This window comes from Medicago sativa, chromosome 3 (genome assembly GCF_051527215.1).
Source record: "Medicago sativa cultivar Bolivia chromosome 3, Bolivia_mono, whole genome shotgun sequence".
Classification (NCBI taxonomy): Eukaryota; Viridiplantae; Streptophyta; class Magnoliopsida; order Fabales; family Fabaceae; genus Medicago; species Medicago sativa.
The window spans coordinates 31,694,474-31,713,578 of NC_140751.1; the positions used below are offsets into that span (position 1 = coordinate 31,694,474).

The following is a 19,105-nucleotide window of genomic DNA, read 5'->3' on the forward strand; positions in this document are numbered from 1 at the left end:
TCATATGGACACTTGAGATGTTGGTTGGTCTTTTGACCTCAAAACACAACATGCCTAAGGTGATTGTAACTGATAGGGACCTCGCTTTGATCAAAGCCGTTGCCGAAGTTCTCCCTAAAACGGACCATGTACTTTGCTATTTTCATATTGAGAAGAATGTAAGATCTAGGTGCATCACGGATTGTAAAGTCAATGCCAACCTTTCGAAAGGAAAAGGAAAAGTTGTTGCCAAAGAAGCAAAGGAAGCGGATGATGACAAGCAATGTGAGCTTGTTAAGAAAATAGTGAGTGCTTGGAGAGATGTGGTTAACTCTCCTACGGAGGATTCATTTGCAATTGCATGGTTGACATTCAAAGATGAGGTATGTGGACCGTTTCCATTGTATGTTAAATATGTTGAGGAAACCGTTTTGCCCCTTAAGAAGCATTTTGTGAGGGCATGGACGAATACATACTTGCATCTAGGGTGTAGGAGCACCAACATTGTTGAATCGGCTCATGCACAATTGAAAAGATACTTGAGGAGTAGTGTGGGAGATTTGGCAACATGTTGGGATGAAATAGACAAAATGTTGAAAAACCAATTCGGTGAGATACATGGGAGTTTTGGGAGGAGCAAAACCGTCATGGTGCACAAATACAAAAAAAACAAGTTATTCTCCGAGTTGGAGGGGTATGTCTCTAAGGCCGCTTTGGGTTTCATCGATGAAGAATATGAACGCTCTAGGAGATTCGGCTTTGCTAAAGAAGATTGTGGTTGTGTGCAAATGGCAACGTTCGGGTTGCCTTGTGCTTGTATTCTTGCCGAGAAGAGAAAGCAAAAATTGCCTATTCTTTTGGAAGAAATACACCCTCATTGGCGAAGGTTAAGTGTAATTGGAGAAGAGGTTGATGCCAATTTTTCCGTTACGGAGGAATGGGACGCCATTCAAGAACGTATCAAGAGGTCCCCTTACAAGATGAAACTCTTCATCAAATACAAGTTACGTGAACTAGGATTTCCGGAGGAAACAATGTTGAAGCCACCTCTGAGAAAAGTGGCCACCAAAGGGGCACCTAAAAGGGTGAAGTCTACACCGAAAACGAGGTCCACCGGTCGAATCCCCTCTTGGTGGGAGACTATTGATGCTCAAAATCCCGATAGTCAATGCACACATGGCAAGAGTAAGTCTCATAAGACTAAAGGTTCTCGTCTTGGCACTTGCTCCCGCTCACAAACTTCAACTTCTACTTCAAAAAAACAACCTTATTTGCAAATACCATACATGTCACAAATTCCAAATCTCATGAGACCATACGTTGATGACATTGTGAATGTTAGAGGGGATGGTAATTGTGGTTTCCGGGTTGTAGCTAGGCACATGGGATTTCATGAGGATGATCATGTTTTGGTTCGTCATGCACTTATTAATGAGTTGAAAACTCACAAGAGTGACTACTTGCCAATATATGCTACCGAGAGCCGTTACAAACTTATCTTGGATGGTTTACACCCTCCAACAAGTAAAAGTGGTATTGCACCTCCAGAGAAGTGGTTGACCACTCCGGATATGGGTCACATTGTTGCTAGTTGCTACAATAGAGCGGTTGTTCTATTGACTTTGCCCGAATTGGGTGATTCATGTGAGACATATTTTCCATTCCGGAGTGCTCCACCACTTAATGCACATTCCAACATAATGTGCCTTTGCTTGATTCCCGACCACTTTCTTCATGTGAAGTTGAAAGAAAATTGTCCGCTACCACCTCCTCCTAAGGAGTGGATGACTCACAAGATTGGTGATGCGGAGCAATGGCTTTTTCAGTTTTTGGATAGAAACGCCGCCTTCGATGAGCTCATGTCTAAGGAGCCAAAGCCGCCAAAGAAACCAACAAATGAGCACAATCCTATTACTTTGGACACCCCGGAAAAGCCAAAGCAAGAGAACGAAGTCATGGATGAAGATGGAGATTATGCACTATCACTAGTCTAGTTAGATAGGTTATGACACTTTTGGGTCGGTGGGTGTTCGTCCTATTTTTTGGTGGTATTACACCCCGACATATTTTTTGGTGGCCTATTGTGTAATTTTGATATTTATGGCCAATATGTAACTAATATTATATAAATATATGAAATGAATTATTTTGGATCGTTTACGTGTCATTAAGTGTGTTTAAATTATTACGGGTCATTACCGGCGAATTTATGAAATTTGGATCGTTTGGATCGTTTATATGTGATTACGTGATTGTGATAAAAACGATGTTTTTAAGTAATTTTGATCAATTATGTCGCATTATCCAATAAACTTCTTAAACTGACATAATTTGGTTAAGTTATGAATGTGGCGTGATTACGGGTCTTTCTAGACTTATCACAAGTCTGTTCTGTTACTGCATGCATTTAATGCAGTTTCTGTTTCTGCTATGAACGTGAGTTAACTCACGCCAGTGCAAATGGCAACGTGAGTTAACTCACGCACTGCATTACACTAACGCATGTTAACATGCGTGTTTTTTTTTTTTTACAAATAACACTAACGCATGTTAACATGCGCAGTGTCTTTTAACAAATAACACTAACGCATGTTAACATACGTAACGTAACTTAACATACGTTAATAATTGTACTAGCGTAACTTAACATGCGTAGGGGCAGTTTGGTATTTTACTTTAGGAGTGAGCAAACCTGTTTGGGTAAAGAGCAGGATTCTAAACTTTTTATATTCTAAAAGAAATGTTCCATAATGACCAAAGAGAATGAAAGCAAACAATAATATAGATTAGAAGAAGCAATGGAAAAAGTAATAATTAATATGACATAAGTATTATTTTTTGAAAATGTGACATTTACAATTCTGCCAAAAAAGTTATAAATAATAAAAATTAATTACATGCCCCGAATCACAAAGTACCACCTATATGGTAGTCCATATTTAGATCTACAAATAAAAAAAAAAGTAAAAAAAGGCAATTCAACAAAAAAAAAAATGCAAATAGGTAAGAAGATGATATTGAATTGAATTTCTCAAAATCTAAAAATTAAACCCATGTTTAACCAATTTCTCTTCAATGATAGTGTTTAACTGCTCAATCATTTGAGTTGTTAGAAGCTTTTCTCCATCTCCAACTTGGCCACGGCGAAAATAAGCATTGTTTTCAACACCAAATGACACTTTCCCAGTCTTATTAACCTCCAAGTTGCTCAGCTTCTCAAAACTACACAAATTTAATATATCATCAACCACCCCTTTAGATTCTTCATCTTTGGTGAATGGACACTCCAAAAATTCAGCAAGCTTTTTCAAATGAAAATAAGGCTTCATTTTCATTTCTTCAAATCTCAAAAACATAACCTTGTTTGATCTTTCCAAGCTTTCCTTCCAATAACCTAATACATGCTCCCAAAAGGGTCCAAACAAAGTCAACCCTCTAGTAAAATTTTCAAAAGACTCTTCTAATGGAAGTGTTCCACTACTTTGTGATCTTACCTTGTTTGAGAAATGCCATAGTGAAGCAAAAGTGTCTTTAGGATCTCTACAAAGATAAACCACTTTACAACTTGACTCTTTTACAGATTTTGGCAACAAATCATATGGAATGTGTGTTGCAAAGAGTCTTGGAGAGGATAATGAATTTAGGTTAGGAACATAATCTTTATCATAGTAAAGGTCAATCTCCAAGAAGGGAACAAGAACATGAGGGTTTGTAGTGAGCAAAGGATGCTTGATATTATGAATATTTTGATGTTTTTTGCGGTTTATCAAAGCAAAGGTTAATGCTTTGAGCCAAGTGGTACCTGATTTAGGAGTAGTAACTAAGAGGATATCTGTATTAAGGGCTTGAAAGTGCTTTTGACAAGATAAAACACCTTGGAGAATCCTTGTGCCAATCCAAAAACCTTGATATTGATGAAAGTTGGTACTAACCCATCCTTTTTCTAATGGTAAGGTTTGTATCAACTCCTTGCATTCTTTGCCTAAGTCATCTTCTCGCAAGTATTTTGGAACAAGAGAGTTTTCATCACCTAATTTTGCCATGTAGTATGTGGGTGAGTACTAAAGGCTTCAAGTAGATTCCCAAGATCTACATATTTATATATAAAATGAAGTTGAGTTAACCATACGCAACATTATATTTATATGGTGCTTCTAAAAGGTTCTCATTACACTAAACTTAGTGATTTTTTGTCAACCATTTTGATTTAGTAATAAAAAAGAATGTAACATCTACTACTTCGGTACCTAACTATAGAACCGGTTTTCCTAACTTGTGCAACATTTGGTTTATCACATGGTTAATTTTGTTGGGTAAATAATTAATAATAATTCAATTCACGATTAAAATTGTGATTAATTCAACTAAATATAATTGAGTTAGGATTCTCTTTATTTATAATTTTCTCCATTTGATGAGATAAAGACACAAAAATTCTTGAAAAAACTATAAAATAATTAATGCAAGTGGGACCTATCTAGTGGAAGCATTTATTATCATTTTTTTTTTTGTCTATCTCTCTCTAAATTATATACTCCATTAAATTTGATAAATGGAGGGATCTTTACTCAATAAAATTAGGGATCAAACCCTCAACTTTCTTATAACTTCATTTCTTAACTTCTCTACCTCGGCCCCCAAGCAAACCTTATATCCACATGCCCCTAGTTATTTTACATATATTTATGCAATCAACAACAAATATTATGATAAACACATAAGCTAATTCTTTGTCAAAAAAACATAAGCTAATTCTCTTTTGCAAAAAACAATGTCTCTTTGGTGTAGCCTATAGTCTTAATGAAATTATTTTTGCAAGGGAAAGGGCTAAAGAGATTAATCGTGTATTTTTTTTTTTTTTTGTGGTGGTCGGGGTTTGAACCCCGAACCTTGCATATTTTATACATTATCCTTACCAACTGAGCTAAGCTCACGAGGACCTTTTAATCGTGTATTTGGAATCACAGTGAAAGGTTTTAGATAACGGGTGATATTATAATTTTCTTATATTTCATTTATATTTCTATTTTATTGTGAGCATCTTTAGATAATATGCAAGTGTGTTAGGTGAGAGATATGACTATTATCTTATGTTTAAAACTATTTGTATTAATAAATAGCAATTACTCTGTGTTCTAATCATTTCTTATTCTCTTACTATATATTTATATATCTTTATTCATGTAATAGCTACCATTTGAAAGTAACATTTTCTTTTTGAACCTACCACTTTTATTTAGATATATACATCCATTAGCGCAATAGAAGAAGTGGACAGATGGACACAAGACACTAGTGTGAAAATAATATGAAGTTTAACTAATTTAATAAACTAACCAACTTGGAGCATATATTCTAATTTAATAAAGTAACCAACTTTTTTAATTCTTGTCATTTAGTATATGGAGCATAAATATTTGGAGATGTACATAAAAAACAATGGTCTGAGAATATTTCTCTTTCTGCACAAATCATTTGTAATTTGAGAAAGGTAGTCCCTTTAGTAAAAACAAATAATTGTACTAAAAAATTTCTTTGTAAGCACATGCTGATCTTGATTGAAAATACACTTTCATATCGTGCATATTCTATTATGGAAGACTGGAAGTCTCTCTCTTTTTTTTTTTTTAATTATCCCTTCTTCCCAATATACTTTAATATGTTGTTAACGTTTTCATTGTTCCCTCCGTTCTAAATTATAAATCATTTTGCCAATTTCATGCAGATTAAAAAATATAATCAATTGTGAATGAAAAAAGAGAAATTATGAGTTATTTATAGACCTAAAACGAAATTTAATCAATTGGTTTGATGGTGAGTTTCAACGTGGATCCAATGTATTTATAGACCTAAAACAAAATTTAAATAGAAATCTTTTAAGTGTGTTGAGAAAGAATAATGCAAAATAATAATTCTTTTTTCACAGTATGAAAGTAATTTAATTTGATGTGTGTCCGCCCTTAAATGTGGATATCTCATCACTCGGAATTTAACCTTTGGTTCGTTACTTTGAGAGTCCAGCCCCTTTCACTAGAGTCAACCCATTAGCGTAGGAACTTTTAAAAAAAGAATAATTTAATGACTAATATATGTTGAAAATAATATTTAGTATAGACATTATTTACTATTATTAGATCTTAAAATATCAAAATAATATTGAATTCTGAAACAAATATAAATTACTTTTTACTTTTGTAAACTTTGATTACACACCGCATATTTTGATATATTTTCGACAAATAACATCAAATTAAATTGATAGTAATATAAAGGAAAAATAAATTTACTCATTAAAACATATAGAAATTTGCTCAATCTCATTAGCAACAAACATACTAATAAATGAATTTCCAGTAAGCTTTTTACATGATGTTGGTTGAAGAATCAAATAAGTTATGTTTGGAACAGTCAAAAACTCTATCTCATTTTTATACACATTATAAAACAAATGTATCGATTTTGGAATATATTGATATAAGGGTCCTAATCACTTGTTGACATGGTTGCATTCTCAAGAACAAAATGCAAGAGCTTCATTGAACTTTAGACTATGTAAACACTATGTTATGAAAACTCCTTTCCTTTAAGGAGAAACCAAATTGAAACTAATCGGAATCAGAGTCTGGAAGTGGCATCTGGTAAGCATCAGATGGTTCGAAATCTGTCATGGAAGGGGGTGCTTTTTTACCGGACGGTCTCTGGACCCGGTCAGTTGGTCTCGGTTTTCTTTCATCGTGGGAGGGAGGCTCCTGTCAGCAAAAATTTACAATTATTTCTTCATTATAAAAATATGCAAGACAAGACAACCATATCGAAACAAAACTTTACCGTGGAACTTGGTTGAGTTGGTTGTTTTGACTGAGATAGATGAACTTGTTGGCTTCTTCTAAGCCATATGGTGCCCAGAGAAATTAAGGCTGCCAAAAGCAGAAAAGGACCGATTCTTGGATCATCGAGGTACACAGAAAGTCCGCCAACAACACCAAGAATTTGCTGCTTAATATTTTTGAAAGGAATCTGTTGTGCAGTTTTAGACCAAATAGGTTCTGTGTCATCTGGAACAAGCTTAGGAGTTCTGAGTGTCTGCAAAGAGACAAGGTATTGCATAATGAGAAAAATATACATAAGTTATGCGATCAACAACTATTTCTTAATTCAAAGTATTAACCTGCACATTATAAATAAAGGTAATATTGGAAATCATGAGACTTATGAAAAGCACTACTAAACAAAATCACACTCAAATACAATTCACTATGATAAGAAACTAATCTTATGATAAGAAACTAAAATACTCAAACATAGTATAAGATATAAGATACAAGATATTTCTGTATATTCTAACAAGGCTTAGAAACAAAACTTCCCAAGTTAAAAAGACTTACAAAGAAAGGCAAATCTCTGGAGTCACCATCTTTTATTATATTTGAAAGCCATTGGGTTATCTGCTTGAAAAACAAAAAAATGGAAAATATCGGTAAGAGAGTTGTGCATTACATCTATGTAGTTGTAGACAAGTAATCTCACAGCAACAGATACATTTATGTGAGTTACAAAAAAAATGTCAAATTAATCCTGCAATGATTCAGGAAATGCTAGCACCACTTCTCTATCTAAAAAATTTGATTGTAAAACAGCAAACCTCTGAATCATCGGCTGTGCCCTTGTACCCAGCTACAAACTGCCCTGCCTGATCAGTATCATCGATTAAATCTTGGACCAGTAATGATTTCCACTTTGAAAGATCCTGTGTCCTCGTATCAAGAGCACTACTATTCCTTAGGTAACGAATAACAAGCAACCGAGGAATATCAGTCATGCCCTTCCGTTGTCCACAAGTGGCTTCACTTGCACCTTCACCCAGGTAAAATTGGCAATAGTCCTGAATAAAAATAAAAATAAAAAATTGAAACACACCAAAAGAATTTAAGTAAACTCTCATTGAAAAATGTTTTAAAGTTATAGGAAGTAGGTCTGCCATGTGCAGATGCTACAACAAGTACAATCACATATTTCCACTTACATCTAAATTCAATAGGCATCAAAGATTAAGGAGCCACTCAATTAAGGAGAACAGTGGCTTGTTCAGCAACTAGTAAAGGATAGTCCAGAGCCTGTAGGTCGTACAGAGAAATGATTCTCCTAACAAATTCTTGGAAATTAACAAGCATGATTCTCACCACCACCCTCTCGTACACAATATATTCCCCTTCCCTCTAACTGAATTCCTAGAATCCAGCTCCACTTCACAACTAACTCTTCCTCTAAGTGGGTCCTGTATATTTGGGTCTATGTATATAGATCACGAACATATCAGAATTATCAAATTTTATGATTCCGTTTATCTAAATTGTTTGATCTTTTAGTTTCTCTGCTGAGTATGGAACTCATGCTTTTTCAAATGCCTCTAGACACATACTAATGCCCAACTTTTCATTCACAAACTATGAAGGGGACTAACACTAGTACCAATACCACAAGGCTCTATACGCTAATCAACAAACCATGTGTAACGTACAATAGCACAGAAATGATACATCTTACACAACTAGTATGTCATCCTAAAAAGTAAGTCTTGTTAAAGATGACCATGTAACACTGAAATTGTATGTGATAAAAAAAATTACGAATAAGCATGCTAAACCATTTTCATAAAACAATTTAGAAGTAAAATCAAATGACAAGTTCAAATGGATGTGTTATACACAACCACCATATAGAAGATTAAACATTGACATTAGACAAGACAGGGAAGCAACTTAGAATAATGTTTCCTTGATTATCATAGGTCATTTTCAAATAATATTGGCATCATTAAAAACATATTCTGAAGACATATCTATTAAATTCATTCACTGATGCTTAGTCTCAGCTTTGTGTAACACTATGACAAAAAGAAATTGAGTATCAATTAACCAACGAAAAAAAATTACCTTCTGCTTTTCACTGTCAAGCCAAGCAAACGTCAACCGCTTTCTCTTAAATGCATCCACGACTGGAGCCAAGGATTCATTTTCAGATGATGCATCTACCTCACTTTGCTTAGCCAATGTTTCTTGGACCCTGCAAATAGTCTATGGACATATATTACAACATCTGACAAATTTGACACATGCATGCTTGTTTAAAAACTCAAATGCCCCAGGTCCCTACCAAAAATACCAGTGATTTGATATTGACGAGGAAGCAAAGCAAAAGACAATTCATTTTAGGAACATATCATGCAAGTTAGGTTAAAAACAATATAAAATACATACTTCACGCATTCTGTTCAACTCCACGCTTGGCCTTCCCACTGCAATAGCACAATACCAAATAACTGTATCATATCCAGCACGAGAATAACCACGGGGATCACAGCCTAGCTCCATCGATGTCACACTCCTTAGTTGTGGTAGTTCTGTACAGAAAAAGGTCATAATGAATAATATCCTAACATAATATACCATTAAATGAATTTTTTCGTTGCATCACCTCGCACCCCACTTTTCTAAAACAAATGTGGGTAAGAATGTTTTAGTTATTAAAAATTAGTTATCAAATGAACTTGAAAATTTTTAAATTATCTACCTTGATCTTTATTTTTTTCCATCATACTCAAAAACAATGAATTGTTAACTGAACCTGCAGCAAACAACACAGATAGTCAGTTAAAGGAAGACTAAAGTATATTCAATTGGATCTATGGTAGAATGGCAAAGAATCAACATACCATGGTGCACAACAGGTTTGACACCTGGGTCTTTAAGAAATACTATAGCAGGTGTAGATTCTACTCCAAATCTGATATTAAGGAAATAAAAACAAAATAGATTCAATAAATTATTACATCAAACTGTGAATCAACAAGCTGATGAATATTTATTTAAAATATTCACAGCGCTTCTTCTATATCGGAAAAGTAACGCAGAACATTGTCCTCCAGTTTAGGTTTAATGAAAATAGAAACTTACGCCCCCAACCAATAGGATGCTTCCTCTTCCCGCCAGAGAATGAATGCAAATGAAGCATGAGCCCAATAGTCTTTTGCTACTTGTCGTATAAATGGAGAAGCACGCTCCCCAGATTTTGAGAAAAATATTACTTTCACCTATAATATGGTTCACAAAAATTCAACCCAACTTGAAACAAATAAATTCAAACATAGATGCACTGAATCAAAGAGCATATAACGAGTCTACGACTGCCCTAAGCCTTTCACGATTGTTTTTTATAATTAACAAAAATGTACCAGCAGCAAATTATAGGAATGAGATATAAGCATGATATAGACCACCTAATCAGCCATAAGAACTCCACGGTTAAGCTAACCCGCCCAGTGGAAAAAAACATTATTTGGTATTCGTTGAAGTTAGAGTTTTATTTGGTATTCGTTGAAGTTAGAGTTTTATTTGGTATTTGTTGAAGTTAGAGTTTTACATAAGGAAGAAAGGGAAGAGAATAAAAACTCTAAATTAATACTGTGGTTTAATATTATCCACTTGTCATTATGTAGACCACCTAATCGCCTTAGAGGAAGATGAAAAGAAAACTCCAAAATATTATCCACTTTTCATTATATAGACCGCCTAATCGCCTTAGAGAACGATGAAAAGAAAACTCCGAAAAAACTTCACAAAATAATTTGCTAACTAACATAATTAAGATACTGGTACTTTACATCAACAACAATGCTAACAAAGAAAATAAATAAGAACATACCTAGCAGCGGAATGATAAGAAAACTATTTATGTTAAGAAAATTAGGGAAAATGAAAATACAGAAATTCATTTACATAAATAATAGAAGAGAAAAGTAATTCTACCTTATGATGACTACTTTTTCCGAAAAAATTTGCCACCTGAAATATTATAAGTAGAGTTCCAGGTATATTTCAATCAGTAAACATAGAAATTTGAACAAGCAAACATAATAGGAATCAAACGATTAGCAATATCAATATACTATTTAACTGAAATTGAAATATAACATCATACAGTATACGATTGTGATTGTGATTGTGTTTCTGATTGAAAAGACAGAAGAAACTACAATTATTTATTAATTTATTTTTTAAATGTAATATATATACAATTTACGAAGGAGCTTCAACATTGAGATTTTGTTCAACCCTTAGAATTGACATTAAATAATATGACATTAACTACTACCCATAACACTGCAGAATGCAAATGTTCACTTGCACAAAGAATTCCCTTATATACCATAAATGGTAGAGACAGAAAAGAACTTTTCCACGTATACATTTACAGAAAAGAACACGATAGTTTAGAGTTTAGACAAATTACCAATGACTCCTTTGTGTAGTAGTTAATTTGAGGTAAAGCCAATACAGTTGTTGCAAACCAATTTGTGACCGCGTCAATCGTAGGCTCACCATCAAACCTAACACATATAAATCACGTATTGTAATTCCATGCTGTAGTATATGACTAATGAAAGTATCATATACACAATATAGGATACGTATCGTATTGGCAACTATATAAACTAAGTTAAATGTTAATAATCCTGAGTGAGTTAGTTAACAAAAAGGATTTTCAAACTCGTAAGGATTTTCAAAATTGTAATTGTGTGTCATCAAATCGAAACAATTTTCTTTGTCTTATAATAAAACTCACCTACTGAAGCATTTTGCAGAACGACATCCAGGGGGAATGGCAAAAAGAGATGGAATTCCTGGATAAATATATTCAATATGTCAAGACAAGCAACTTATGTATTTGGAAATCAAGTAGAATAACTCAAATTTCTAAGGCTTCACCATATTAAATGATTTATATAGCGCAATAATGCTCAGATGAACATATATGAGCTTGTCATAGATGGAACCATGTTGATGGGTCTGGGGACACATGTCCCCACCCACTTCAAAACCATTTATATTACTATTACTATTACTATTACTATTACATTCATACAAAACAAGCATATACAGACCCCAACATTGTCAGAATTAACAGCATGTCTGAAACTAGTCTAATTTATGCAAAATGAAACAATCTTTACAACGAACATAGAACTATAATTTCTGCAAATAAGTGCTTCTTATATTGTGTTTCGGCCTTCATGCTATAATTTTTTATTTACAAATATAACAGGAGTGGAAATCCAAACACTATTTAAACCTAGGCAATGGATGATTTGACGCAAGGCAGAAAACAAAAACTTTACTCGGCACATACCATTTCTGAAAAAGGATTTTCCTGTTGATCTTTTATCAGCAAAGTAAACAGAGACCTCCTTCTCACCAAGTTCCACCATACCAGTATTTGCAAATCCATCCAATAAAGAAGCTAGAAGCAAAGAAAACAATCAGCATTTTCTTATCCTTAAACTGGTGTGTAACTGATTTGACAAATTGCTTGGATATCATTTAGATAGAGTGATGTTTAAACTATAGATTAGAAAACTCATAAATGCAATGCAATATTTAAGTTCTGTTCATAAAATGAAAACTATACAGCACATTTGAAAACATAGTACCTAACTAGGAGTTTGTGATCAAATAACATACCAATTTTATTCCAGGACTTAGAGAACTCAGCACAACGATTGCTTCCCGATGAATACAACTGATACATATATGTATGATAACTCAGGAACTTTTTGAGAAAAATTATAACAAAGTTAAAGATTATAGAATCAGGCAACAATGGTGATAAATAGTCTATGCCAGAAAGATCAAACAAATCCATATTTTGAGGAGCAGCTTCACTACACCAAAAATGAACTTGATATCTTCCAGATTTACAAATGTGATCAAACATAAGTCATAGTTTCCAAAGCCTCGGACAACATGAAAACAAATCCCTTAAAAACAAATCCCAGTTATAGTTCTTAGTCTAATGTGGAATAAATGCTGTATTCTGGAATAAATATTCTTCAGGTTGAACAAATTATTAAGATCTTACATCAGTTCCCAATGTTTCAAAAATGATAAAATGTTGCATTCTGGAAACAACAGCTCATAGGCATAACACTTAGCTTAGATGTTAGCATGAAAACAATATATTTTATGTTGCCTTCTTTTCCTATCCCTAAAAACATAAAGACTTAACAAGAATCTCAAATACAAACTTGCATCATATTGGTTATAAATCCTCACCCCAAGGAGCTACCTTTGGGGATTGAGTTATACTTAGTCTAAATCCTATGATGCTATCCTACATATGTTTTTAGACCATCCTGTTGTTGCGCCACCCGTAGGTGACTAAATATGACCAAAAGAGTGGTTATTAGTGGTGGGCAGCCCTCACCCCTATGGCCTGGATTTTGGAAATCGGTTAGGCCTAACCATAATTTGAAAACAATCAACACAATTTCACAAACGGATATCATTAGTTCCGATATATCAGCATATTCTACGCTGTACGTACCTGAATTAGCCATGGCTTTGAATCTGGTAATATAGACTTGAAATCACTTGCAGTAATGACTTTAGTAGAATGATCAATAGACTCTGAGAAATAATAAATAATGTATGCGTCAAAATATTTCCATGTCATAAATCCTTTAAGAATATTCAACAAACAATTCCTGTCATTTATGATGAAGGGCTTGACTAACCAGAGGAAGGGGTGTGTAGTAAAGGGAGGTCCAATTCTGAAATGCTTTTCCCAGCATAACGCTTGTTGGCACTCTCAATTATATGCTAGCATAAAAAATCATATCATTTAGTTGAGAAAAATTGGAGTCGACAATATATCAAGAACGAAACACACTCTTAGAACAAATTGTATAGAACAAACTCGAGTTTTAAAGAATGCAAAAGTACTCACAAGTTGTTCATCAATGCCAAATAAGTCATAGTCTCTTTTCCATAAAGGATTAGTCAGCAACTCATAGGCATATCGAATCTGTAAGATTTCATAGCAAATTAAGTACAAAACTATAGTAAATAAACAACACTCGTCTCATAAAAGGACAGCTTCCAAATAAATAACATACACGACATCAGAACCATATTGCAGGACATGAGCATATGGTAGGAAAAAGACGATATCAACGTACAAATGAAGTTCTAGTAACATGTTTCTGTGTTATAATATCCAAGACATTTTCATCATTTCATTTTCAAAGGAGTTACATTGCTTTGTAGGGTTCAACGGTTGAGATATATAAGATATCCAAATTCAAGTTACAATTATAAGATATCCAATTATCACAACTACAATCAGTTTGAGAGTTGAGATCACTCCTTTTTTCTCACTTCAATACTACCAAATACCAATCGTTTCATCTTGCTAAAAATAATGGGCTTTGTCAGCAGACTGATTCACACTAAGGTAGCTTCACTAGCAAAGACCGTATTTGAACTATAGCTCTGAACCTCTCATACATAAACAAAGCACTTATTTTTTTCATATCACTTCTCATATAGTATATGCAACATTTATTTTAAGAAAGCGCAGTTCAACAAGTCAAGGTTGTAACTGTGTGTGTCCGACTATTACGGATTCAATGCCTATGAACCAAAATGACTGCACTGATATACATTCTTGGAAAACTGTCTTTCTACAATGCTCAAATGATTTAACAGAGTCTACTCTTTAAGAAATACAATATACTTTATTCAGCATAAACTAAATTAAATCAAAAGTCCAAAACAAAAACTTAACAACAATCAGACAAAAATGAAACTGGGTAGAATTATCCTAATTGTAGTTTTTGCCACTTTGCGCCATATTTACTAGAAGGCTACTTCACATTACCGCATAGGCATAGTTATTCCTATGTATCAAAGACCTTTCTCTTTGAGGATTAAAGTGCATTACACAACAATTCAAATGATACACTACGTAACTCATAAATGAAACTAACCTTTAAAAACTCGCGGACATCAGATACTTCCACATCCGAATTCCTGAAAGACCATGGAAATAGTCGCATAAGATCGTTAACAAGGATGCTGATAAAAGTGTCGTCAAAGATGCCACAATTTGTTTTTAATATTCAGAACAAACTAATACAGGACAACGTGTTCAACAAAACTACTTGATAATTAAAAAGTGTTGTTCTTCATTTGAAAATTACTTTACTAAGGATATGTTTGGATTGAGGGTTTGGAGGGGAGGACTTACTTTTCCTTTTTAAAATTAGGGAAATGTTAAATTGTGCCCTTAAGGCACAAGTTTAGAAACCAAATGTAGAAATAATGTATTGGAATGCGTGCATTAAATTTAATTTTTAATGTTTTAATGAATTGAGTGTACAAAATTTAAGAGTATATTTCTTTTTTTGGATTTCTTAACATGTGCCCTAAGGGCACAAGTTAACACTACCCTTAAAATTAATGACACTATAAAATGTTTTTAGAAATGAATTAAGTGTGATTAAAGTATTATATGCATTTATGATGTTCTTTCAAAAAAAAAATTAAATATCAAATATATATCAAAATTTAGAAACCTTTTGTTACAACAATCAAACTCCATTTTATGCTATAGAACTCCTAATTTAAAGCAAATCCTACTTAGACTTGTAACAAATGTAACCTACCAATCTATGGTAAGTAACTATGAAAAATATAAAATAAGAATGCTACAGTACCCATGCTAATTAGAGTGAGCACTGAGTAGTACTAATTACATAGCCACAACTTATCTACAACAGACCAAATCCAAACAGAAACCAAACATTTAACTACAATCTACCCCCCCTTGTCCAACACCATATATATTTTCTTAAGATTCAGTGTATGTTTGGTTAACAGTTGAAAAAATGCAACGTAGGTTTGGACTTGTTGAAATCTCAAATTGACCAGGTCCTGGTGATCATTAGATAACTCTAGTCTTGCATTTACATTGCATACAACAACAGCAACAACAACAACAACATCAACCAAGCCTTATCCCAGTAAGTGGGGTCGGCCAAGCCTTATCACGAAGACATTAAATCTTCTCCCACTAAGTTCTATCATAAACCATACTTTGGTCCGACTCATTAATCTCTAATCTTTCTTAATAGTTTCTCTTATAGTTTTTCTAGGTCATCCTCTGCCTCTAGTGATCTTAGGACAAAATTAAACTTATTTCGTATTAAGTCTTAACCACTAGAAGGATGTAGCATTTTCCAAAGCATTGTCAAGGTATGAAGCTCAGACTTCAGACACAATACTGACACATAGACAATGATAACATTTTTAAAAAAATTGAAGTAATCAGATACTACACTCTACTAGCATGTATGATTTAGCGTTTTGTATGCTTTTCTCGCGTGTCAATGTGTCTCCACCGTGATTTTAAAAAGCTATAAATCCTATTTTTTGGTCAATGGTACGACCCCATCATGGAAACAAACAAACAATCACTACATCTATCGGTGTCGTGTAGGTGTCTGATACCAAACAGCCTTTAATCTTAAGTTGTCAAATTCAAAACAAGAATAAAACTATACAGTAACCAAATTCAAAGAAACAAACTAAAATTCAATTACCATTTAGATTCAAGATTGACATAAGCCTCCTTCACCTCATCAATCGAACTATACATCTTAATTCTCAAAACTGCATTCACCAAAACAAAAATTCAACAAAAAAATTACTATAAAGCAAAATTCAAAAAAAGGTAGTTACTAGTTACCATCATAATGAGAAGGAGGAAAAGCATTGGGAATAAGAAAAAGCTGGTAGAACATAGCAGCAGAGAAGAGAAGAAGAGGAAGTGCATAAACTTTGATGATGGAAGCCATTGAAGATGATGAAGGAGGTGGAGAAGGATTCGTCGGAACCCTAGACATGGTGGTGGTGGTGATTCAGAATTCAGATGAAAGAGAATAAGCGATCGTGTGAAGGTATTTATAGACTCCGTGGTTTGTTTGTTTCACTATATCCTAGGAGCAGAACATCACGGTGTGTAACTAACTTTGTTTTGTTTTTTAAACAAACTCAAACTTCGAAGAATGTGTTTTCTCAACAACAATTGTATCTTTTCCTTTCAAAAAAAACAAACGATTAAAACAATTATATCTTTTTTTAAAGGAAAAAACACCAAAATTTAATAAAAAAAAATTTTAAGAAAATTTAATAATATTATTGAATACGTCATTATTCATACTAACGTTGAGATGGACACTACTTTCTTTTTATTGTACGCGTTTGTCGTAAATAAAAACAATAGATATCAATCTTTATAAAAAAAAAATAAGATTATTTAATATTGTTTCTATTGTAGACGTAGTGGTGTTGTTCCTATTGTAAAGGGATTTGTTTTTTAATTAATATTTTGATTAATATTATAAAATTGATAAAACAGTAAATAAAATAGTTTTTTTGTGGTGATCGGAGTTTAAACCGCGGACCTTGCATATATTATGCATTGTCCCAACCAACTGAGCTAAGTTCACGAGGACAGTAAATAAAACAGTTTAAATAAAGGGTAATTTTATTGCAATATATAAAAACCTGCTAGAAGGTGTAAATGTAATATTGATGCTTCATTTTTCATGCGCCGAATAGAGTTGGAATTGACATGTGTATTCAGGATGAAGATGACCGTTTTGTGTTGGCCAAAACATAGTGGTCGACTCCACTCCTTGACGTAGATTTGGGGGAGGCCTTAAGACTGTTATCGGCTCTCAGATGGGTTCGTGATCTTCAATTGCGTATTGTGGATTTTGATGTTGATTCCAAAAACTGTGGTGGATAGTGTAACACCCTTAAACCCCAAATACTATTTAAAGTAATAATTCAACGATTATAAGAACATATCAAGGTGATACTCTTCAATTTTCAACACATATCAAGTCTCCGTCGTAAAATATCAAATCACAGCAAAAATAAGTCTCAGTAACATTAATGTCATACATCATATCTCATAATAAGTACATCATCAAAATGAACTCAAGGTTCCTCAAACATAATAAAATAACATAAATAAAATTCCAACAGTCCTAATCAGAGCACAACTAGACAAGACTTCAAAATCAAAGAGGTAAAAGACGAATAGGCTCCAAGCTGTCCTCGGGAAACTCACGACAACTATGTGTCCTCAACCTTCAAATCTCCACTACAAGGATGTAAGCGACCATTTTCCACACGTAGCGAAAACAGTCTTAGAAACATTAATGTCATACATCATATCTCAGAATAAGTATATAAACAAGTATTCACATCATCAAATTATCACCAAGTGGAATAGCATTCACACTTCATCATCATCGTCAAATCACACATTTTCCACATAGATACACATATTCATATACGCATCTTTCACATAGATTCACATAGTAAAGTACACAACTTCCACATAGACTCATATGCATGCAATGTTCTAATTCGACTCTATATGCATGTGGTACCGTTTTGGATATCAGAGGTATGTTTCTGAGTGATCCCACCATCACTTTTCACTGTCACTTGGACTAAGCATGAATGCATGAACATTTCATTACGACTCGACAATGCATAAATTCATATGACTCGACAACTAACATCAACAACATCGTCATATATTCACCGTCACTATTTCATCTTCATCATTTTCATCATCGTTATATCATTATCATCATATCAATGTCATTATATCATCATCATCATTAGACAATTTACACTTTGTTAAACAATGCACCATTCACATATCATTAACTAGCTCAAACATTACTCATCACATTCACATCATTAAATACTCATCATCATATAACCATTTACAAGCCAACATTCCATAATTCATCAATTCACTACTTTATTCGATTTTCCAATATTCACATATCCTAAGTTACATGCTCATACATACTTATCATTCACACATGATATTCTTATGTCCAACATCACATTAGTTCAAGCATCACGACTTTTACTCATTTTGAAAACACTATCTCATTCTAACGCATTTTCAAGTTCCAAAACAGATTCCATTTTGTCTCAAAATCACTTAAAACAATTCAATCCAAGGCAAGCATTGATCACATATCAATTAACCATATCCATTATTTATATAATCTTAGCCACTATTGTTTTCATAGATGTTTCATAGTTCATTGTAAAAGTTATACTGAAATTTTATGAAAAACGCAACATGGCCCACATGTAGTATTTTGATCATAACTCAAGTTCTAGATGTCCGAATGGAGTGAAAACAAAGGCAAAAGAAAACTAACATCCATATCTACAATTTTCATTAAGAC

General features: G+C 33.5%; 2 protein-coding genes and 1 pseudogene across 3 annotated transcripts; 1 reads left to right on the forward strand and 2 right to left on the reverse strand.

Moving 5' to 3' along the window:
• Window positions 1–2: 2 nt before the first annotated feature.
• Window positions 3–2,807, forward strand: LOC146937151 (uncharacterized). The gene has a single exon (XM_085749348.1). The coding sequence runs from the start codon at window positions 18–20 to the stop codon at window positions 1,971–1,973; it is 1,956 nt and encodes a 651-aa protein (XP_085605474.1). The 5' UTR covers window positions 3–17; the 3' UTR covers window positions 1,974–2,807.
• Window positions 2,779–4,073, reverse strand: LOC146937152 (cytosolic sulfotransferase 12 pseudogene; annotated as a pseudogene). Its single transcript, XR_015030859.1, has one exon. The product of XR_015030859.1 is annotated as a cytosolic sulfotransferase 12 pseudogene (transcript).
• A 2,204-nt stretch (window positions 4,074–6,277) lies between these two features.
• On the reverse strand, window positions 6,278–16,831 carry LOC146937153 (DNAJ heat shock N-terminal domain-containing protein). Its single transcript, XM_085751601.1, has 20 exons — window positions 16,564–16,831; window positions 16,418–16,487; window positions 14,804–14,846; window positions 13,762–13,839; window positions 13,550–13,634; window positions 13,360–13,442; window positions 12,498–12,555; window positions 12,166–12,276; window positions 11,602–11,659; window positions 11,269–11,365; window positions 10,785–10,820; window positions 9,933–10,069; window positions 9,692–9,762; window positions 9,550–9,603; window positions 9,237–9,379; window positions 8,913–9,053; window positions 7,622–7,861; window positions 7,365–7,424; window positions 6,808–7,062; window positions 6,278–6,728 (listed from the first exon to the last, which is right to left on the reverse strand). Exons 1-20 carry the CDS (start codon window positions 16,718–16,720, stop codon window positions 6,585–6,587), a joined length of 2,121 nt encoding a protein of 706 aa, XP_085607727.1. The 5' UTR covers window positions 16,721–16,831; the 3' UTR covers window positions 6,278–6,584.
• Between the last annotated feature and the right edge of the window lie 2,274 nt (window positions 16,832–19,105).

Coding starts and splice junctions, on each gene's coding strand:
- LOC146937151 (XM_085749348.1), top strand. CDS start 18: ATGTTGGTTGGTCTTTTGACCTCAAAACACAACATGCCTAAGGTGATT.
- LOC146937153 (XM_085751601.1), bottom strand. CDS start 16,720: ATGTCTAGGGTTCCGACGAATCCTTCTCCACCTCCTTCATCATCTTCA. Junction 12,556..13,359: donor CAAAGCCATGGCTAATTCAG/GTACGTACAGCG, acceptor TATATGTATCAG/TTGTATTCATCGGGAAGCAA. Junction 10,821..11,268: donor ACTACACAAAGGAGTCATTG/GTAATTTGTCTA, acceptor ATAATATTTCAG/GTGGCAAATTTTTTCGGAAA.